The following is an 18,775-nucleotide window of genomic DNA, read 5'->3' on the forward strand; positions in this document are numbered from 1 at the left end:
CCCCCTCTCTCTTCCCCTCTTTCTCTTTCTCCCTCTCCCTCTCTCTCTCCCCCTCCCTTCCTCCTTTCCTTCTCCTTCTCCCTCCCTCTCCCTCTCCCCCTTCCCCTCTCCTTCTCCCTCTCCCATTCCCTCCCTCTGTCTCTCTTTTGATTGCACACACACTCTCTCTCTGTCATACACTCTTACATATGTATCCCTGTATCTCTGTTGCTGTAGCTAGAAACCATAAAGATACACTGACACTTTTAATTCTAGCCCACATCATGTAATCTATTTGGTCTTTTTCTGTTCTGTATTTAAGTCTTCTATGGTGAAAAGCTTTGTCAATTTCCCACTGTTTAGTGGCTTATCTGCACTGTGTCCTTGTGTGTTAAATTGTCCAGGTAAACAGGCTGCCTTCGCAACCATGGTCCTGTTGCCTCCAATATTAGCAACAAAACTAGTCTGTGTTTCCCTAAGTGCTGAAGATTTCTGGCAGGCTCGCCATGTAGCAGCTCAGACCAGTATAAGAGTACAGGTCACTCATGCTTCAGAACTGGTTATGCAAATGGAGCAGAGTGAGAACAAGGAAGAGCAGCCAGACAAGAACACTCAATGGTGAGAGTCAGGCTAGAGCCATGTTCAAGCAGTAAATCCCTAATTAAGAGCGGGTGCTGTGCTTCTGCATTAGGAGCCATCAGTACTCCAGAGGTCCAGGTCTAACTAGGTGAGGAAGTAAAAATGCTTCTTGATCTGAGGTGAGCGCTGAAGGTCTGAGATGTTTAGGATCTTGCATGTTCCTGTGTAAAAATAGGATTCCAAACAGACACTAAAAGATGAAAGCAGTGATCGGTTCTGGGCTCCTCTTCCGTGTGGAAACTGAACAGTGTTAAGTGCTCATATGCTTCTATCAGGACTGTTTGTTCTGTACCTTGTACCCAGTAACACATCACATCTTTTTTGGGTTAGAAAAAAAAAAAAGCCTGCTGATGTTTGAAAAGTAATTCGAGAATGCCTAAGAATAATGATAATAGTCCAAACATTAAATATTAAAGGATATACCACGACAAAGTTCCCCAAATCCTAGTCATTTGTGACAGTTTTCTGTGCTTCTGTCATGGCGATAGAGGGATCAGAATTGGAAGTAGATGGAAGATGATGCCCACTGTGAGAGGTGGGATTGGAGAGGTCGATCAGTAGGTATACTACTCTTGAAAATGACCTGTGTTTCATCTTCAGCACTCGTGACAGCTCACAACTGCCTGTAACTCCAGCTCCCAGGGGATCCCACACCTCTGGTCTCCAGGGGCGCCTGCACACATGTGCATATACCTGACACAGACACCATGACTGCACATAATTAAAGGCAAATCTTTTATTATGTTTTAAAAAAGCAAAAATAAATAACAGTAAAAAATACTGAGTGTCTGAGTCAAGCCATCATGGTGGGGCGATGGGGCAGGTGTCCGGAGAAGGGTAAACACAGAACTCATATGCCAGGATTGTTTTCTGTTCTGTGAGATTACTTTATACCCCCAAAGAACCCTGGCTTCTGACAAGAGGTCCCCTGGTAGCCAAGCATGGGGGGGTGGGGGAACCAAGATTGTAAGCAGACAGTGACTAATCAATTCAGTCCATCTTGTAGCTTTCACCACTTGAATAATAGCAGTGGCCCTCATAAGAGATATAAGGGATGTGTTGCTGCTCTATTGCAATCCTGAGTCTAGAGTCAGATGGCAGCATAGTAGCTCTCTTATCAGAGTAATCTGCATACATGTGGGCAGCAATTAAGAAGTGAAGCCATAGCTTTCTTCATATTCTGCCTCTTTTTATATAGCCCGTGAAAAATGAGTAAGCCAACTTAGGTCTTTAGAGCCTTTGGAGGATTTGACGGGACATTGACACACACTGACTTTGAGTTTACATTTGCTGTGAGCAGTTGAATATTAGGACTGAAAGAAAGCCTGACAGTTGTTGTCATTTCCCCTGAACACAGGAGTCACGGCCCTGAGTCGGTGGCTCCCGTATCATATGTCCTCCAGAGATCAAGGGCTGTTAGCACTGAACAGTAGCAGTGTATGTCCGTTGTCTTGGAACAAGCAGTCACCAGTCTGTGGCTTTACCCATTTGTGATTCAGAACTTGTGTGTTCCTTACTTGTGAGCATTGATCAGGAAAGACTAGCTTGTCCCATGCAGGGCGATGTTGGAAAGTCCTAACTCTGGAAATTCTCTTTGCAGATGCTGTCTTTGCATTTCAGTTGCGCAACCCAGTGCACAACGGACATGCTCTGTTAATGCAGGACACCCACAGGCAGCTTCTAGAGAGGGGCTACCGGCGCCCTGTCCTCCTCCTCCACCCTCTGGGTGGCTGGACGAAGGATGACGATGTGCCTTTGATGTGGCGTATGAAGCAGCACGCTGCAGTGCTGGAGGAGGGCATCCTGAATCCTGAAACGACAGTGGTGGCCATTTTTCCATCTCCTATGATGTATGCTGGGCCAACCGAGGTAGGCTGCTTTCAAGATATCAGTGTAATAGTAAAGCCATTCTCATGAACACTGTAGTATCACCAACTGACCTATTGACAGGTCCCTGATGCTGCCTACATGTGTCCCAAACATTCAGCATTGCTGAGTTCTCATTCTCCTGCTGCTGGGAATGTCCTCTAGCTGCGGCTGTGTGGAAGACAGAAGCTAGACCAGTGTAGCAGCGTAAGGTTGTTTTGTATCCACCGGCCCAGGTCCACGTACAGTTATGACAACATCGATATTGTCCTTTTAACAGAGGCCCAGAGCAGAAGACAGAGCAGTGTGATTTTTGCTTTTTCTAAATTTTTTGAGAGCTAAAGGGACTTTAGGGTACACGTCAACTGTTTTCACTGTACAAATACCTGAACTAATTAACTCATAAACAGAAGAAGTTTATTTGCCTCATGGTTTGAGAGCTCCAGTACGTAACTGGTTGGTCTTCTTGCTTCTGAGTCCTTGGTAAAATGGCACATCCTGTTGGGATTGAATGGCAGAACAGAGGGTTTGCATTGTGGCCTGACAGAGGGAAAGGAAGGGACCAGGTCCCGGAATTTCCCTCAAGGACAGGACTTAGGACTTACCTTTCTCTTAAAGGTCTCACCACCGCCCGGTAGTTCCAAACTAGATACAAAGAACCAAATCATTGTTTTGCCCCTGGTCCCAAAGAAGTTCATGTACATGTGAATGTGAATGCATTCAATATTTTAGAGATGTATCCAGAAGGACATTTAAATTCTTGAAGGGTTTATTTTTAACTTTGTGTCTCTGTGTGTGTCAGTGTGAGGTTGCGTGTATGCATCTGAGTACAGGTGCCTGTGGAAGAGGCCAGAGGCCCACGGGAGCTGGAAGTGCAGGCAGCAGGCAGCCACCCAGCATGGGTGCTGGGAACTGAACTTGGGACGTTAAGTCTTCTGGAAGAGCAGTACCTGATCTGAACTCCTGAGGCTCCCTGTCCAGCTCCTAGGAGACAATCTTCATTTGGAGCATGACTGAATTAGGAAGTAAATTTGCTCCCTGATATGGGGACAGGGATTTGGGATTCTCCCTGTGGTCAAATAGAATGTTTGAGATCTATCTGTAGCCTTATGTAAAGGAGCTAAAAACTGTATTTCAGTTTTAGGGTTGAGTAGGGTAGACTTTGAAAATATATTTGCCAAATGAGTTAATAAATAGGCTGAGTGACCTCAGAGGTGATGGTGGGAACTTCCCAGCTGGCCTTTTGTGTTTGCAAGATACAAATGGCCTGCAAATTTTCACTGCACTTAGATTTATCTGAGAGGCAAACTCATTTTTAAAAAGATCTAAGTAGTTTAGTGATACAAACTCCTTCAAACATTTCAAAAGATAGTCCAAGTCATTTGACTATTTGGGATGGAGCCTAAGAATCTTTATTGGAGCTTAGTTTATGGGGTTGCATTCTCTGTTACCACGTCACACAAGAAAAGTGGACAAACAAGAGAGCAGGCTAGAGTTGGCTCTTCTTTGGGGTCCATGTTCACTAATGCATTGGAATATGATGTGGTAAGCATTCCATGTTGCTCCTCTTTCTGTTGGAGTAGGTGATGGTGAGAGTTGGCCTGAGAGGGCCCTGGATGTTTGCCATATCTCCAGGACTTCTGTTTCGTTCTTGCATGTCCCATGTTGTTTAGTAAATAGTTCCTCTAGCTGGGGCCTCCTTTAGAGGAGGTGGGACCTGGGAGAATTGAGCCAATAAAGAGGTGGACTAAAGTCACACACATCAACCAACTTTACTCAAACCCCAGACTCTGAGGGTTGAGACGGGTCACCTGAGTAAAGCTGTCATTAAGCTCAAGCTGTGTACAATCACAAGGACAAATGGCATGTGGCAAAACCAGGTTTTTCCAGAGAGGCATATAAAGGATATTTCAAACATTTAACTTAACAACAACAACAAGCAATAATTAGTAATCTGAAATAAACTCACTCCTATCCACTACACCTGGGAGGTGCATGAAACCTTCCAAGAACAGTTCCGTGTTTTGAACAAACTGAAGTCACAAGACATCTCACAGAATTCTTACAGGACCCCACTTCTGGACTGTGTTCCAACAGTACTGATGATGCGAGCCTCCTCATTTTAAGCAAGCATTTGATCTGAGGTTGTCTAGAATGGTAGTGTATAGTGTGGGAATGATCCAAATGAGCTTAGGGCAGTGTGCTGGCCAGTCTTAGCCAACTTGACCCAAGTTCTGTAGTCGTAGTTTTCTGTCAGCTAGTTTCTGTCAAGTTGTAGTCATTTGGGGAGAGGGAATTAAGAAAATACGTCTACCAGGTTGGCCTGTGGACAAACCTGTGGGACACTTTCTTGATTGATGATTGAGGTGGGATGGCCTACTTCACTATGGGCTGTTGCTCCTGTGTGTAATAAGAAAGCAGGATGAGCAAGCCTCAGTAAGACCCCTGCATCAGTTCCTGTCTCTCAGGACCAAATGCCTATCTCACCTTCCTGAAGTGACCTGGGCTGCCACAGCCTTCAGGCCAGCCTGGTTGTTACAGGTCTAGCTAGGATCTGATGTCATGGCCTCTTATGCGTGGCTTCTCTCACTTTTCTTACCCTGGCTCACTACAGTCAGTGGTAGACTGCTCACTCTCTGTATGTGGTGTGTGACTTCCTGTAACACTGCTGAGCATCATTGGGGCTGTGTTCCACCGACTTTTGCTGTGAACAGTGTGCTGGTGTGGATTTCAGTATCTGCCTTATGTGAATCTCTGTTGGTTACTGTGGAGTAGAATGGCTGGATAGGAATGTGTGTTTGCTTGGTGCTAGGAGAGGTCTCCAGGCCTCTCTAATGCAGATATGCCAATTCACAATGCATAGCATTGTGTATCCTCACCAGCTCTGGGTTGTCTTGCTTTTGTTAACCACTATAGTCCACTGATCCTGACTTTTTTAGCTGCATTCTCTGTAACACTGCTGTTTCTTAACATATCTGAAGGATCTTTCCTAAATCTAGGTGTTGGATCAATTTCCCTAAAGAAGGAATAGAGATTGATTATAAATGACTGTAGTTCTAGGTAGTGATTAAGAAATAAAATGTCATAGCCCACTGAAATTTTTGTGTATGTGTATATGTGTATCACATGTATGCTTCAGGTCTACGGAGGCCAGAAGATGGTGTCAGAGCCTCTGGAACTGGAGTAAGCAGCGACTGAGTTAACCTGGGTCCTATGGAAGAGCAGCCCATGATCTTAATCACGGAGCCATCTCTCCAGACCCAAGTAGTTCGTTTCTATTGAGCTCTCACTGTATTCGTCAGATGATATGCATATGTTAACTTAGTCCTTATAAGGACACAGAGAGAGCAGGCACTGTTCTTATTCTCTGTTTACAGAGGAGGCCCCTGGTAGAGGCTAAACAACTGCTCTAAGTCAGGTAGTAAGCCATGGAGATGGGATTTGTATCCTAGCAATCTGCTCCCTAAGCCATGCATTGCAGTTCCAGTCTCTGGTATTGTTTAACATTACAGTGGTTTGAAAACCACAACTGGGTATGTTTTGAAAGCAAACTGGAAGTACATTCATAGAAGTTCTAAAATAATGAGTTGATGTGGCTCTGGCAGACATTTCTTAGAGGTGGAATTTCTTATTAAATAGCTTACATATCTGTTCATTGTAATCCAGAGTGGTAGTTTGTGCTTTTTTTTTTTTTTTTTTTTTTTTTTTTTTTTTTTTTTTTTTTTTTTTTGTATAATCTGTATTCTTACACTTTCTAAGATTGGGATATCACCCTCATATTATTAATGATCTATGCCTGTGGGTTTTGTTTTTAGACTGTGTAGCTTTGGCTTAGCTTGAGACTCCCTGTGTTCCTATGGCATCCAGGCTGGCCTTGAACTCAGAAATCTGCTTATCTTTGCCTCCACAGTGCTGAGATTAAATGTGTGTGTCACCACGCCTGGCCCTTCTGTGTTTGTGTTACCAGTTTTATAAGGAGTAAATAAGGTGACTGTAAATTGTATATCTCACTGTCTGGCTGATAGCAATATGTAAAAGTATGTATTATTGACTAACTGAAAACATCCCTGTCCTGACTCCACATCAAAGTGCTGTCTCTATCTCTTAAGAATGGTTCATAAATCTATGTTAAAACCTTAGAACTTGGAATGTGGCAGAGAGCCTGAGATGACTTGTCATCATAGTCCTTGGCCTGACTTGGAATGTCCCTGGAGTTTAAGTATAGAATGTTAATAATACAGAAAAAGTAGAAATAACATCTTTGAGTGTCTGAGTTTGAATCACACACTGAACTGACACTTTGTGTGCATTTTGTGACCCATGGATTTTATCCCCATTCTACCCATGAGGCTTCTGGAGCCCAGAGAGTGTATAACTCAGCTGAGGTGTGTCAGAGAAACCCAGAGCTGAACAGTAGTTAAGGTAGTGAAGTCAAATTGTACCCAGAAACTATCGCAGTAGCAAAAAGGCCTCAGTGTAGAACCGAACCGCACTCTGAATACAGCTTGCCCATTGGGGATTTATGGATGGGAAGTGTGGTGCAGGTCAGTGGACAGAATACTCAGAAGAAACAGAAGTGAGGAGCAAGTGAGGTTAGCCAACCTATGGTAGGCAGGGATACACAGTTGCCACCTTGCATGGCTAGAGGACCGAGAATGGGAGCAGGCATGGAGTATTCAATGAGCAGATATTTTGTTTTTCAGCTGGATACTGAAGACCTAGGCTAGCAGGCTCAAGGGCAGAGTTAGGCCAGCTTTCAATCCAGCAAGACACATAGCTGATACCCACCTGACTCCATGGCCTTTATGACTACTTGGTCTGCCCCTTGGGCTTCATGCTCTTTGACAAGAGCACTCGGCTGCCAAAGGTCTCAAAGTAGCCCTCCTCTGATGGTGGGTGGGAGGGTAAAGACATTAGGCTCTGTGGTGCATATTCCACACTCCGTGTCCTGGGCACCCTGGAGCTGAGTCTGCCCCTAGGTCTCTGAGTGCGCTCAGTGAATAGAGATTGAGTCAGGATGCTCCAGGTTCCGTACCCGAGCGAGGGGCAGTTTTTAACTTCTCAGCCCTTGATGAATAAACTAGAAGTTGTAGCAGTTGTTTTAATTTTTTTAAGTAGTTCAGTGTTTCAGTGTTCATGACCTGGCATGATTTTAAGCAGCTTATGACAATCTACCCATTCTTCTTGCTCTCCTCTCCCCCTCTGTTTTTGAGGTAGGGTCTTGCTATGTAGCCTAGGCTACTCTGTAACTCATTGTGTAGCCCAGGCTATACAAGCCTCTTTCCTCTGCCTCCCAAATGCTAGGATTCTAAGAGTGCCACCATGCCTGGTTCCGTCACGCTTTTCCCTGTAGTGCCTCACTTATGTGTTTGGCTTCTTTACAGCCTTTAAATGAAGACTTTTCTTATAATATTAATAATAAAAAACCCTCATTTTTTAGTTTTTCCAGTGACATCAGTAACAAGGCTGCCAATAGGACATATTTGCCAAATTGCCATAATAAACTCCAAACAGTGATTCTCCTCTAATGGCTCTCTGGGTTATTTAGAAGGCATTGGTGCCAGATTTGTCCCTTAGCACAGATGCACTTCAGAACAGTGAGCAGCTGCGAAGGCTGCGCGGTTATCAACAGGATGTTCCTCATTTTCCAGTCTATAAAAATGTAATGGCTTGGTTCTGAAATTCCATCCTAGGAATGGAGCGGGAGCCATGGGGGGAAGAATTTACTTTCTCATACTTAAGCTTGGCATGAACATATAATTTTATCTATATGAATAATTAGTTGGCAAGTTGAAAATTAGTTTATTCTCTTGTCATCAAAAGTTTCTCTCCTAAAGAATAATATGCTTTCTTAAATCTGTTATGTGAAAGTATCAAAAAAAAAAAAGAGATGGGTTTGAGACTATGTAACTAACAGCCGTATTCTGAGCATAGGAAGCTGTAATGAGGATTATTACCATGTAGGTTTTTTCCTTGATGTAATGCATTGATGGAGGTGGGAACTTCTCTCTGTCAGGAAAGTTATTCTCAGTTGTTAAATGACTCTGTGTCGGAAACAGTCTACGTGAGTGAGCAGAGACATGTAAACAGGGGCAGTTGGAACACACTGCTGTGTGGATCCTTGTGTAGTTCCTTAACTAGGTCGCCTTTCACAGCAGTATCTGGCAGCCAGGACAGGGATCCGCTGGGACCTGAGCCTGCCCTATGACTCCTTCGAAGGCCGCCACAGCCTTACATCTGTCCAAGGCTCAGCCTCTCCATACTGACTTGTAGCCTTGCAGAGTGGAGTTTGACCTTGGTGAATAGCTTCTTATGTGTATGTAAAATCTTACACGCGAATATATGCACATCCGCATATCTCATAAGCACATAATCCAAAAATATATATATACACAGACATATCCATGTCCAGTTACGATCTTGGCTTGGGGGCCTGATTTTAATTCTAGCTCCCCAAGAAGATACAGTAAATTTGTTGGGACTTCCTACTGTTAGGCAGTGATGACATGAGACATATGTGGAGGTGCCGCTCAGTGGGACGGCTGACAAAGGTACACATGCGTTTATCATCTATGGTTTCTCAACAGTTATCAAAGCATAGTTATCTAATATGCAGACATCTGTTCCAGGTGCAGTGGCATTGCAGGGCGCGGATGGTGGCTGGAGCCAATTTTTATATTGTTGGACGAGACCCTGCTGGCATGCCTCATCCTGAGACAGGGAAGGATCTCTACGAGCCAACCCACGGTGCCAAAGTGCTGACGATGGCCCCTGGCCTGATTACCTTGGAAATTGTTCCCTTCCGAGTTGCAGCTTACAACAAGAAAAAGAAGCGGATGGACTACTATGACTCCGAGCAGTAAGTTGGACCCTTCTCTGACCGACAAGCTTTGCTGCCCTAGCTGTTTCTAGGGTTCAGCATGTTGTCTGGTTTTATAACTTCTGATGGAGGGGGGCTTTGTTGGAGCCACCTCAGGAAAAGCTACATCAAGGAAGCTAACTCTCATTGGCCTGGAGTTAGAAGTGAAAGTAAAGCATTGGTCTAAGCTGGATGTGGTGGTGCACGCACTTTCTCATCTAAGCATTTGGGAGGCAGAGGCAGGTGCAGCCCTGGGAATTTGAGGCCAGCCTGTTATACATAGCAAGTTCCAGGTCAAGGAAGCAAGCAGACAGGCAAGCAGTCCCCTCTCTCCCCCCACCTCCCCACTACATAAATACAGACATCCTGGATCTAGTTGCAGTAAATCTAATTTCAGAGTTGGTGCTTTGGTGCATTTTGTTGTGTGGTCCTTAGGGGCATGTTCATATTTATATGCTTGTATGATTGCTAGCAACTTTCAGAATCCATGATTGGAGTGCCAGGCCTCTTTGCAGAGGTTGGTAGTCCCAGCTTATCATAAGGTTGAGGCAGTAGGATCACACATTTTAAGAATAGCCTAGGAAAGGCAGGGAGATCCTGCCTCAGAATAAAAAGCAGAAGGGCTGGGATATAGTTCAATGATAGTTTCTTAGCACACACAAGGCCTTGGTTCAGTTTTTAGTCTGGTCAACATGTACATTCATACATATGTATGTACATACATACATGCATGCCTCATGGTAATATTAAGAATGTGTCTGTTTCTTTTGGATGGATAGAATTGTAATCATTCCTGTCCATGGATGGTGTCTGTAAGCTTAAAGTAGCAGTGTAAAGCTAAGTTACGGGTCTAGTCCTGTCTTAGCTACATGACCTGAATTCTTTTTTTCCCTGTATTTCCTGGGATCCTTGGTCAGTGGAGTGGGGGTAGGGGACAATACTTCTTCCTACCTCTTTCCATAGTTCTTCTACATGATCTTAACAGCAAGTTATTTACTCAAGACAGGGTCTCACTGCATAACCCTGCTGGCCTGCTACTCACTGTGTAGATTAGGCAGGCCTCAACTCAGGACCCATCTGTCTCTACCTCCTGAGTGCTGGGATTAAAGGTGTGCACCCATTGGCTGATGTTTATATATAATATACACAGTTTTGTTGGTAGCCTCTTAGTGTACCTTTTTAGTACAAGTTACAATTCTTAGTCAACAAGTAAAACCAATAATTCACATAGAGTATAATCAGTTTTAATTTGTCTTATCAATGTTAGCCGCACTGGCAGCCCTAACTTAAAGCTGACACTGGCTTAGACGCATGCATTCTGAGCATTAGCACCTCTTCCCATGGGTTTCTACATGGGCTTCATGTTTAGGAATAATGTGGACCCTAATCCAATGTCCTCATTTAGTGTGACCCATTTTGCCACAGAGGGGACAGGAAAGGAAAAAGAAATCTTGTGAAAAATTTAAACAACACTCTCTTGTTTCTAAAAGGCATATAAGCACACATTCTTATTCCAGCACTTGGAAGGGAGAGACAGAAGGCCCGGTGGTTCAGGGTCATGCTTACCACATAGAGAATTGGAGACCAGCCTGGGGTGCATGAAACCCTGTCTCAAAAAGTTAAAAATCAATAAGTAGTAAATGGTTTTGACTCTTGGCACAAAATTGTATTCCTAACCATATGGGCTTGTTTTTTAACCTTAAAGATGCCTGTGTGTTTGTGTATGCATGTATACATTTGTACATGGACATGTATGTATGTATGTATGTATGTATGTACGTATGCAGAATTGCACCATCGCAAAGAGAAGCTCCAAGGAGATAGCACAGAGTCTTTTATAAGAAGAATATTAGAGAGGATGTTATCAATTATAATAAACTGTATTACCTCAAAAGGTGATGGAAGTCTAAGTAGAAATGTCAGAGGAAAGTGAAAGCAGTTTGGGACAGCCCCGCCCTTTTGTGGTTGAATTTGTGTAAATCTCCATCAGAGGGCCCTGCTCAGTGTGTGGGGAGACCCACCTGTCAGCAGCCCTTTTGAGGCCCCTCTCAAGCTCCTGAAGGAGAAGGGCTTCCCTGCAGACCTGGAAGCCACTTGGTGCCAGAGGCAGGTGTGGGGGATGGCATTTTCTACCTTTTTATCCAAGTGCAGTTTTTCCACTTTGTGTACCATATTCCAGAACTTCATTTTCTGAGAACTGTGGTGAACTTTGCTTAATGAGTTATGTAGTAACAAGGGAGAGCAAGGAGAGAGGGGCAGAACCATTCTGCCAATCTTTACACTCTAACTTAGCATAGTTCCCATGTTGTGACATTAAGGACACTGAGCCGGGGCCTGAGAGACAGTGCCATGATAGAGGCACTTGCTGTGTAAACATGGAGAGCGGCATCTGATCCCCAGCACCAGGTGGAAAGCCCGGTGTTGTGGGGTGCACAGGTGGGTCAGCATTTTAACAACAGTGGTGGGGTGCACAGGTAGGTCAGCATTTTAACAACAGTGGTGGGGTGCACAGGTAGGTCAGCATTTTAACAACAGGCACTGCTCTTGCAGAGGACTCAACCTTGGTTCTTAGCACCCACAGCAGGTGGCTTAAAATCTATAACTCCAGTTTCGGGGGAGATCTGATGCCCCAGACTTCTGTGGGTGTCTGCATACCAAGCACATACTCACAGACAGCTACATATACATAATGAAAAAATAAATGATAAAAAACCAAGCAAACCTGGCATGGTGGCGTGTACATAGACACACATCTCTTGTGTTCCCTGAGCAGCTCAGCCTTTTCTAGTCTGTGATCCGAGGCCAGCAAGAGTGGCTCATCTTGGTAAGGAAGGTGGGTGGTTCCTGGGGAGCAGTGCCTGAGCTTGACCTCTGACCTCTGCAGCCACGTGGTGTGGGACACACCCACACATCTGCACTTGCAGCTGCATACATATGAGCCCCCCCACACACCCCCATTCACACATACACACACTCTGTACACGAAGAAAACCAAGGAAAAATAAAAACACATCAGTTCTCTTTCAGCTCATGGGCTGACGTGGTTCATCCCTGTGGTCCCTTCTGCGTGGTCACTGCTTTAATCACACACAGGACCCTCGACCCCATGTGTGTGCAGTTGATTAATGTGCTGCTCAGGCCCTGATAACTTTGATGTTTGACTGAATCTGTGTAGTACAGCTTTAAGTTCTCTTTTAATCATTTAAAAGCTAAATAATTACATCAGTTCTCATAAGATTTTCCAGAGATGAATTCTATGTTAGTTGCATGAGTAGCTCATTTCCTTGGAATTTTTTTTTTTTTTTGAGTTACCAAATCTTAATAATTTAACATGGGAAGCTTTAAAAGTGCCTTAGTTTTAAATTTTTTTTTCTGTATTTGAGTTCAAATATAATTAAGCTGATGGGAATATGTTGGAAAGTGATTAAAATTTTGTGAGAAGGCGATCGTCTTTGATGTGGTGAGAAAACAGTTATTAATTATGCACATATGAGCTTGTTCATGTTTGATTAATGGATGTTACTCAATGCCAGCTTTTATGTAATTAATGATTTTGTAGCTCTTGGTTTGATTGAATGGTAGTGTAAGACAGGGCTTAGGGAGGGAACTATCCTGAAGATTTCATGCAAGATAATTATTGATAGGAATTATGATAAAAGTCATCTGTTTATGTTTAGGAAGTCAAGAAAACTGTTAGCTTTAGAAGTGACTCAAAGCCATCGAGTTGTAGGGTTTCAGTCCCTTTACAGAGCTATTACCAGCTATTAGGGTATTCGGTTTTTTGGTCTTATTTTCTCCTTTTCTCCTATAAAGGGTAAATATTTGTATTCGGGTGGACAAGTGCAAAATTATTTAGATTATAGAGATAGAACACTCTGTAGAAGGAATGCACATGAGTAAAACGTGCCCACAGAGCTGAGAAAGTGAAAGGGTTGAAGGGCAGGTGCTCCTGGGCTGGCATCATTGCATCTTAACAGCTTTTGTGCCTGTTTGTAGTGATAGAGTGTACTTTACCCGATGGCCTTCTAGAGCAAGAGCACTCGGCCACTGAGAGCACTCAGCACTTGAGAGCACTTGAACTTGCCTGTCTTACTATCTGGAAGACACCCCCTTACCATCTAGAAGCCCCCCTTGCTATCTGGAAGACTCCCCCTACCATCTAGAAGCCCCCCTTGCTGTCTGGAAGACTCCCCCTACCATCTAGATGAAAAACAGTTTGGTTTTGGAAATGATGCCTGTACCCATCCTTCAAGGTGTCTTCAGGCTTCTTTCCGTTGTGTACTTTCAGTGGCTAGCCCACCTAGTATGATGGTTTCTGAACTGTGACTCTTAAACCTGTGTCAGTGTTCCTCTGTTGCTAATTATCAGTTTTATATTGCTAAAATAATAATCTTCGTACAAAACAACATGTGTAGCTGGTTAGATCAGAAAACCAGGATGTCTGTCCTCTAGCCAGGCCAGGCTCTTCTGTGCCTTCTGTCTCTGGAGTCTCCTCCCCTGGTGATTCATTTCCTTGACGATGTAGGATTGGAATCCCTGTGTTGGAGCCATTGGCTGATGCTTGCACCTGCTCCTAGAAGCGACTTTAAGCACTTTCCTGCACTTCTCCATCTCTAGCATGCGGCCTTCTCCATTCCACACAAATCTCTCTAATGCCTAAGATCTCGCACCTCCTCCTCACCCCTTTTTTGCTTCTAGCTGGGAAAATTCTTACATAATTAAAGTTACCTGAGTCATTTCAAGGCCAGCTGACCAGCAGTTGGCATTGCCTTACCAACATTCCCTTTGTGGTACTTTTACAGTATGCTGCGGTGCGGCATACTGTGCTGGTGAAATCATGGGGCAGAGGTCAGCAGGACCATCTCTAAATTCTGCCTACCGCACTAGTGTGAACTTGACAGAGTCACCTGGGAGCATGCCCCTGGAGCATGTCTGGTTTCCACTAACTGAGGTGGCAAGACCTAGATGCAGTGTGTGTGGCACTACCATTCCCTGGCTGGGATCCGGGACTCTGTAAGCAGAGGAAGCGAGCTGAGAAGCAGCAAGCAAGCATCTGTCTCTACTTCCTAACGGTCTTAGTTAGGGCTTCTATTGCTGTGACGAAAACTATGACCCAAAAGCAAGCTGGGGAGGAAAGGGTGTGTCTGACTCCCGTTTCCATGCAGGAACTTAGGTCAGGAACCTGGAGGCAGGACCTGATGCAGAGGCTGTGAAGGAGTGCTGCTCACTGGCTTGCTCACCATGCTTGCTCAGCCTGCTTTCTTATTAGCACCCAGAGCCACCAGCCCAGGGATGACACCACTCACAGTGGGCTGTACTGTCCCCGCCCTCAACAATCACTAATTTAAAAAATGTTCTACAGGCTTGATGTTATGAAGGTGTTTTCTTACTTGAGGGTCCCTCATCTCAGATGACTTTAGGTTCTGTCAAGGTGACATAAACTATTCAGCACACTGACTGCGTGTGGATGCAGTGTGACTGCCTGCTTCAAGCCCTTGCTGCCTTGTCTTCCTGTCCCCGATGGACTGAACCTTGAATTCTGAGCCAAAGTGAACCCCTTCCAACCCCCTTAGGTTGCATTGGTCAGGGTCTTGTGTGGCAGTAACAGGACCAAGGCAGCACTGCATAGAGCATTGAGGTTTTACCCTGCCCTTTACCTTCACGTGGTGTCCTGATGACTGAAGTACGGCTTGAATGCTTACCCTTTCCTGCCTTGCTCCACAGTCCTTGCCCTGCACAAGCCAAGCCCTTCTGTTAGGATACTGAGAGCTGACTTTCTTTCATGCTGAGAATACCTTGTGTTTATTGGTAGTGCTATCTTCCTTACGAAGTTGAATTGTAGCTTTGTGAGTTTATCTGTTACCAGGATCTCGCACTCCCCCCACCCTATGGCTCCTTAGTCTTTGTGGTCTCCATAAAAGGAATTCAGATGAGACAGACACACAGAGTGTAGAACGGAGCACGGGTGGGGCTGGAATGTGCAAAGCATTCTCAGTGGGGAGAGGGCAGTGCCCAGAGGTGCTGTGTTGACCTACATTCTTAGGGAGGTTTCTTGCAATTTGCCAGGGTTTCTTGAACAGATGGCTTTCTTGGGGGCATTTTCCTGTCTAGGTAATTGGCAAGGCCCTTTGGATTAACTCTTAAAGGGGAGGAAACCAGTTTGTCTTTCTATTATTATTATTATTATTATTATTATTATTATTATTATTATTATTAACAGAAAGCTTCCTACTAGATAGTAATGTTATAATCTTCCTGGTAGTTCAGAAAATTATGTTTCTTCACAGAGGCAGATGTGGCTAAGATCCTACTCTATTGACTAAAAATCCTATGAGAGAACAGAGTATAAGTTTAAAAAGAATCCCCTCCCAAATAATCTGTAAATAGAGACTTGGCCCACCTGCTAGCAGTTCACAGGAGCTAAGGACCTTGGGTGGAGACAGGGCTTGACTTGGGGTTAGGCCCCGAGGACTTGGGAAGCCCTGTACTTCCTAGCAGTTTGGGATTTGAATGTCTGGGAGGAGTTCTATTAAAGACTGTATGAATTCAGGTGCTGGCTGGGCTATAGCTCAGTAGTAACATAGCACTTGGCTGGCAAGACTAGCACCCGGCCTACAGTCCAGAGTACTGTAAAAATAAATAATAAATAATAAATAAATAAGTAAATAAAGCCAATGAAAAGAGTGAGGCTTTAGATGGAAAGCACATGTTAATAAATTTAGATTCAAATGGGGCATAGTGGCACAGGTCTTTGATCCTAGGACTCAGGAGGCAGAGGCATGTGAATATCTTTGAGCTTGAGACCAGTCTGGTCTACACAGTTCTAAGACAGCCAGGGCTACATTATGAGACCTTGTCTAAACCCTTCCCCCCAAAAATTTAGATCCAAAATAATTAAACTTAAAAGAATTCCGTGTGTGTGTGTGTGTGTGTGTGTGTGTGTGTGTGTCTGTGTGTGTGTGTGTGTGTCTGTGTCTGTGTGACTGGTTGTGGTATAAGCGCAAGTGCACACATTTACTGGTGCACATGGAGAAGTCACAGGATGACTCCTGGCATCACACAGTCCTGGCCTTTCAGCCTTGATGGAGGCAGGGTCTGTTGTTGTCCTGCTTGGCACTGCTTCCAGGGAGTCTCCTGTCTGCTCCCCATCTTAGCACAGGAACACTGCAACTGCAGATGTGGTCTACTATGGCCTGCCTTATGTGGGACCTAGGAGTTCAAAATGAGGTCCTCACACATGTGTGGAAAGCCCTTTACTCACGGAGCCACCTTCTTAGCCCCAGATTAAACTTTACATGTATTTCATTTAGCCTTTGTTTAGATAATAAGATAATAAGAAAATAAATAAATAAAATTGTCATATATGATGCTGTTCAGTACATTTTAGTCTGTGAAAGAAAGCCATAAATGTTTATCTGGTTTTGAAAAGATCATTTTAAATCACAGCCTTAAGAATTTTTAGTGTTTTGATGTGTTTATAAATGACCCGCTTTCAAGTTGGATGAGACATTAATTAGAATAAAAATAATTAGATCTACTTATAAGTCACCACCATTAGTTTTATTTCTGTCAAGGGAGAAAGTCTCTTTTGCTCATCTGAATTGCTGACCATCTAAGTTGCATCCCCAAAATGCTGGTGATTCGAATGTGAGCCTTCAAGAGCTGTATGTAAGGCCATGTGCTGACCTTACTCTTATCTGAGTGAATAGCTAGCTTGTCCTTGTAGCTCAGCAGGCAGCAGATGTGACCGAAGGAAGGACAGCAGATGGCTGGGAAGATTTACAGCAGTCAGCAAGTGGCCAGAAGTCATCGTGCCTTGAAGCCCTTCAAGCTGCTAGCCACATGTGGTTAGTGTGTTAATGGTCCCATGGAGGCTGCTAGCTCACTCTACCCTCCCTCATGTCCCAACCCTTCCCCTTTGTTTTTAAGAGCTAGCATTTTGTCTGTCTGCTGTAGATTATAAAGAATCTGTAATCCAGTGGCTTTGAAAGGGAAAAAAAAAAGACAAACATACTTGGAGTTTCTCCTTTCCAGGTTGCCATGGAAGATTAGCTTACTGGTGTTATGAAATGACCCAAATTAAACTCCTCTGTCGTGAAAGGGAAGGGCCTTTTCTGTGTCTGGAATTTTCCTGATTACTCACAGGTAAAGTTTAGAGCTAACTTTAGATCATCCTAGAAATTTCTCAGATTCTATTTTATAGAATTATTTCCTATTGTAAAACTCTGATTTAGTTATAGACAGTGACTCTTGGGGTCATGTCCCTGAACCTGGCCTCTAACAAAAAGCAAAATCCTTACGTAACAGAGCTAGACACACTGGGCTGAGGCCAGGGCAGTGTGTGTCCATAGCCGGGGTTGAGAGCCATTACTGAATGGAAGCAGAGACTCCCATCTCACGAGATGAAGATGCCTGCGGTATGCAGGGAGATGGTGTGGAGTGGATTCAGGAAGAGGTGCCTAGGCACCTTGGCTTAGAAATGCAATTTCAGAAGGAATGCAGGCAAGTCTGGATTTTGGACAGTGCAGCATTCTGGAAGGAGGAAAGGACTTTAATTGGTCTAGCTTTTTCCCTTCAATCACAGAGTTGAGGCAGAGTCTTCCAGGAGCAGCTTGCTCACTTATTTATAACCACCAAGAACCAGCAATTCTTGTGTATGACTTGGGCTCTCATTTCTGGAAGTAAAACTTCTATTTTACGTGGGTAGAAGCTCTGTTTCCTCGGGGCAGCTTCTTTAAGGAGCTGTATGTAGCACTCTCAGAACGAGACAAAGCTTTGCTGTCTGACTGTCAGCTACACCACGGTTTTCCCTCAGGTCATGGTGAGCTGGCTTAGGTCTCATCGGTATCTCTGGCCTGAAGGTGACACAGCCAATTGTGCTGACAGATTCAGTCCCACACAGGTGCTTGTGGCTGGCACTCAGAAGGCAGCGTGGCACTGATGTTCGATGTTCGTCCTCGTTGGAAAAGTCATGTCCCAGAGCTTCCTCTACACTCTTTTTCTCTGGCTCCTGTGTTTCTGGCTTTGTGTAATCCTGCTAGGTGGTGTCGGTGCTTAGAGGCTAATGGTAAGAATGCTGGCCAAGCCCCTACCCCATGAGCAGTCTGGACATTGAGCACACACACCAGAACACCAGAAGCTGCATGGACAGTGTGATCACCAAGAAGGTTCGTCTTGTGTATAGACTATTTTCAGAAAAGGACCGACTTAGAGCCCTTGCATGTGGGCAAGACCCAATGGCGGAGGCTAGGAAGTGGCCTGCCAGTGCTCCACAGAGGAGGCGAGCAAGGTCTGAAGGAAGCTAGATTTGAAGGGGTTATGAAGAAATCATTGTGAAGGGTCCTGAATGTAAATAGTCCATATTTAGATTAAAAGGAAACCAGAAAGTAGCTTAAATAAACCCAAACATTTTTAAAACTTAGGGCAACAAGA

At 44.3% G+C, this 18,775-nt stretch overlaps 1 protein-coding gene across 1 annotated transcript in view; it reads left to right on the plus strand.

Moving 5' to 3' along the window:
• The window catches only part of Papss1 (3'-phosphoadenosine 5'-phosphosulfate synthase 1), a 74,199-nt gene that overhangs the window by 52,308 nt on the left and 3,116 nt on the right, over positions 1 to 18,775 (plus strand). Inside the window, exons 9-10 of the mRNA XM_031375547.1 lie at positions 2,219 to 2,487; positions 9,114 to 9,343. Coding sequence (XP_031231407.1) covers positions 2,219 to 2,487; positions 9,114 to 9,343 — 499 coding nt within the window. The remainder of the gene's footprint in view (positions 1 to 2,218; positions 2,488 to 9,113; positions 9,344 to 18,775) is intronic.

Source organism: Mastomys coucha, unplaced genomic scaffold, assembly GCF_008632895.1.
Source record: "Mastomys coucha isolate ucsf_1 unplaced genomic scaffold, UCSF_Mcou_1 pScaffold16, whole genome shotgun sequence".
Taxonomy (NCBI): Eukaryota; Metazoa; Chordata; class Mammalia; order Rodentia; family Muridae; genus Mastomys; species Mastomys coucha.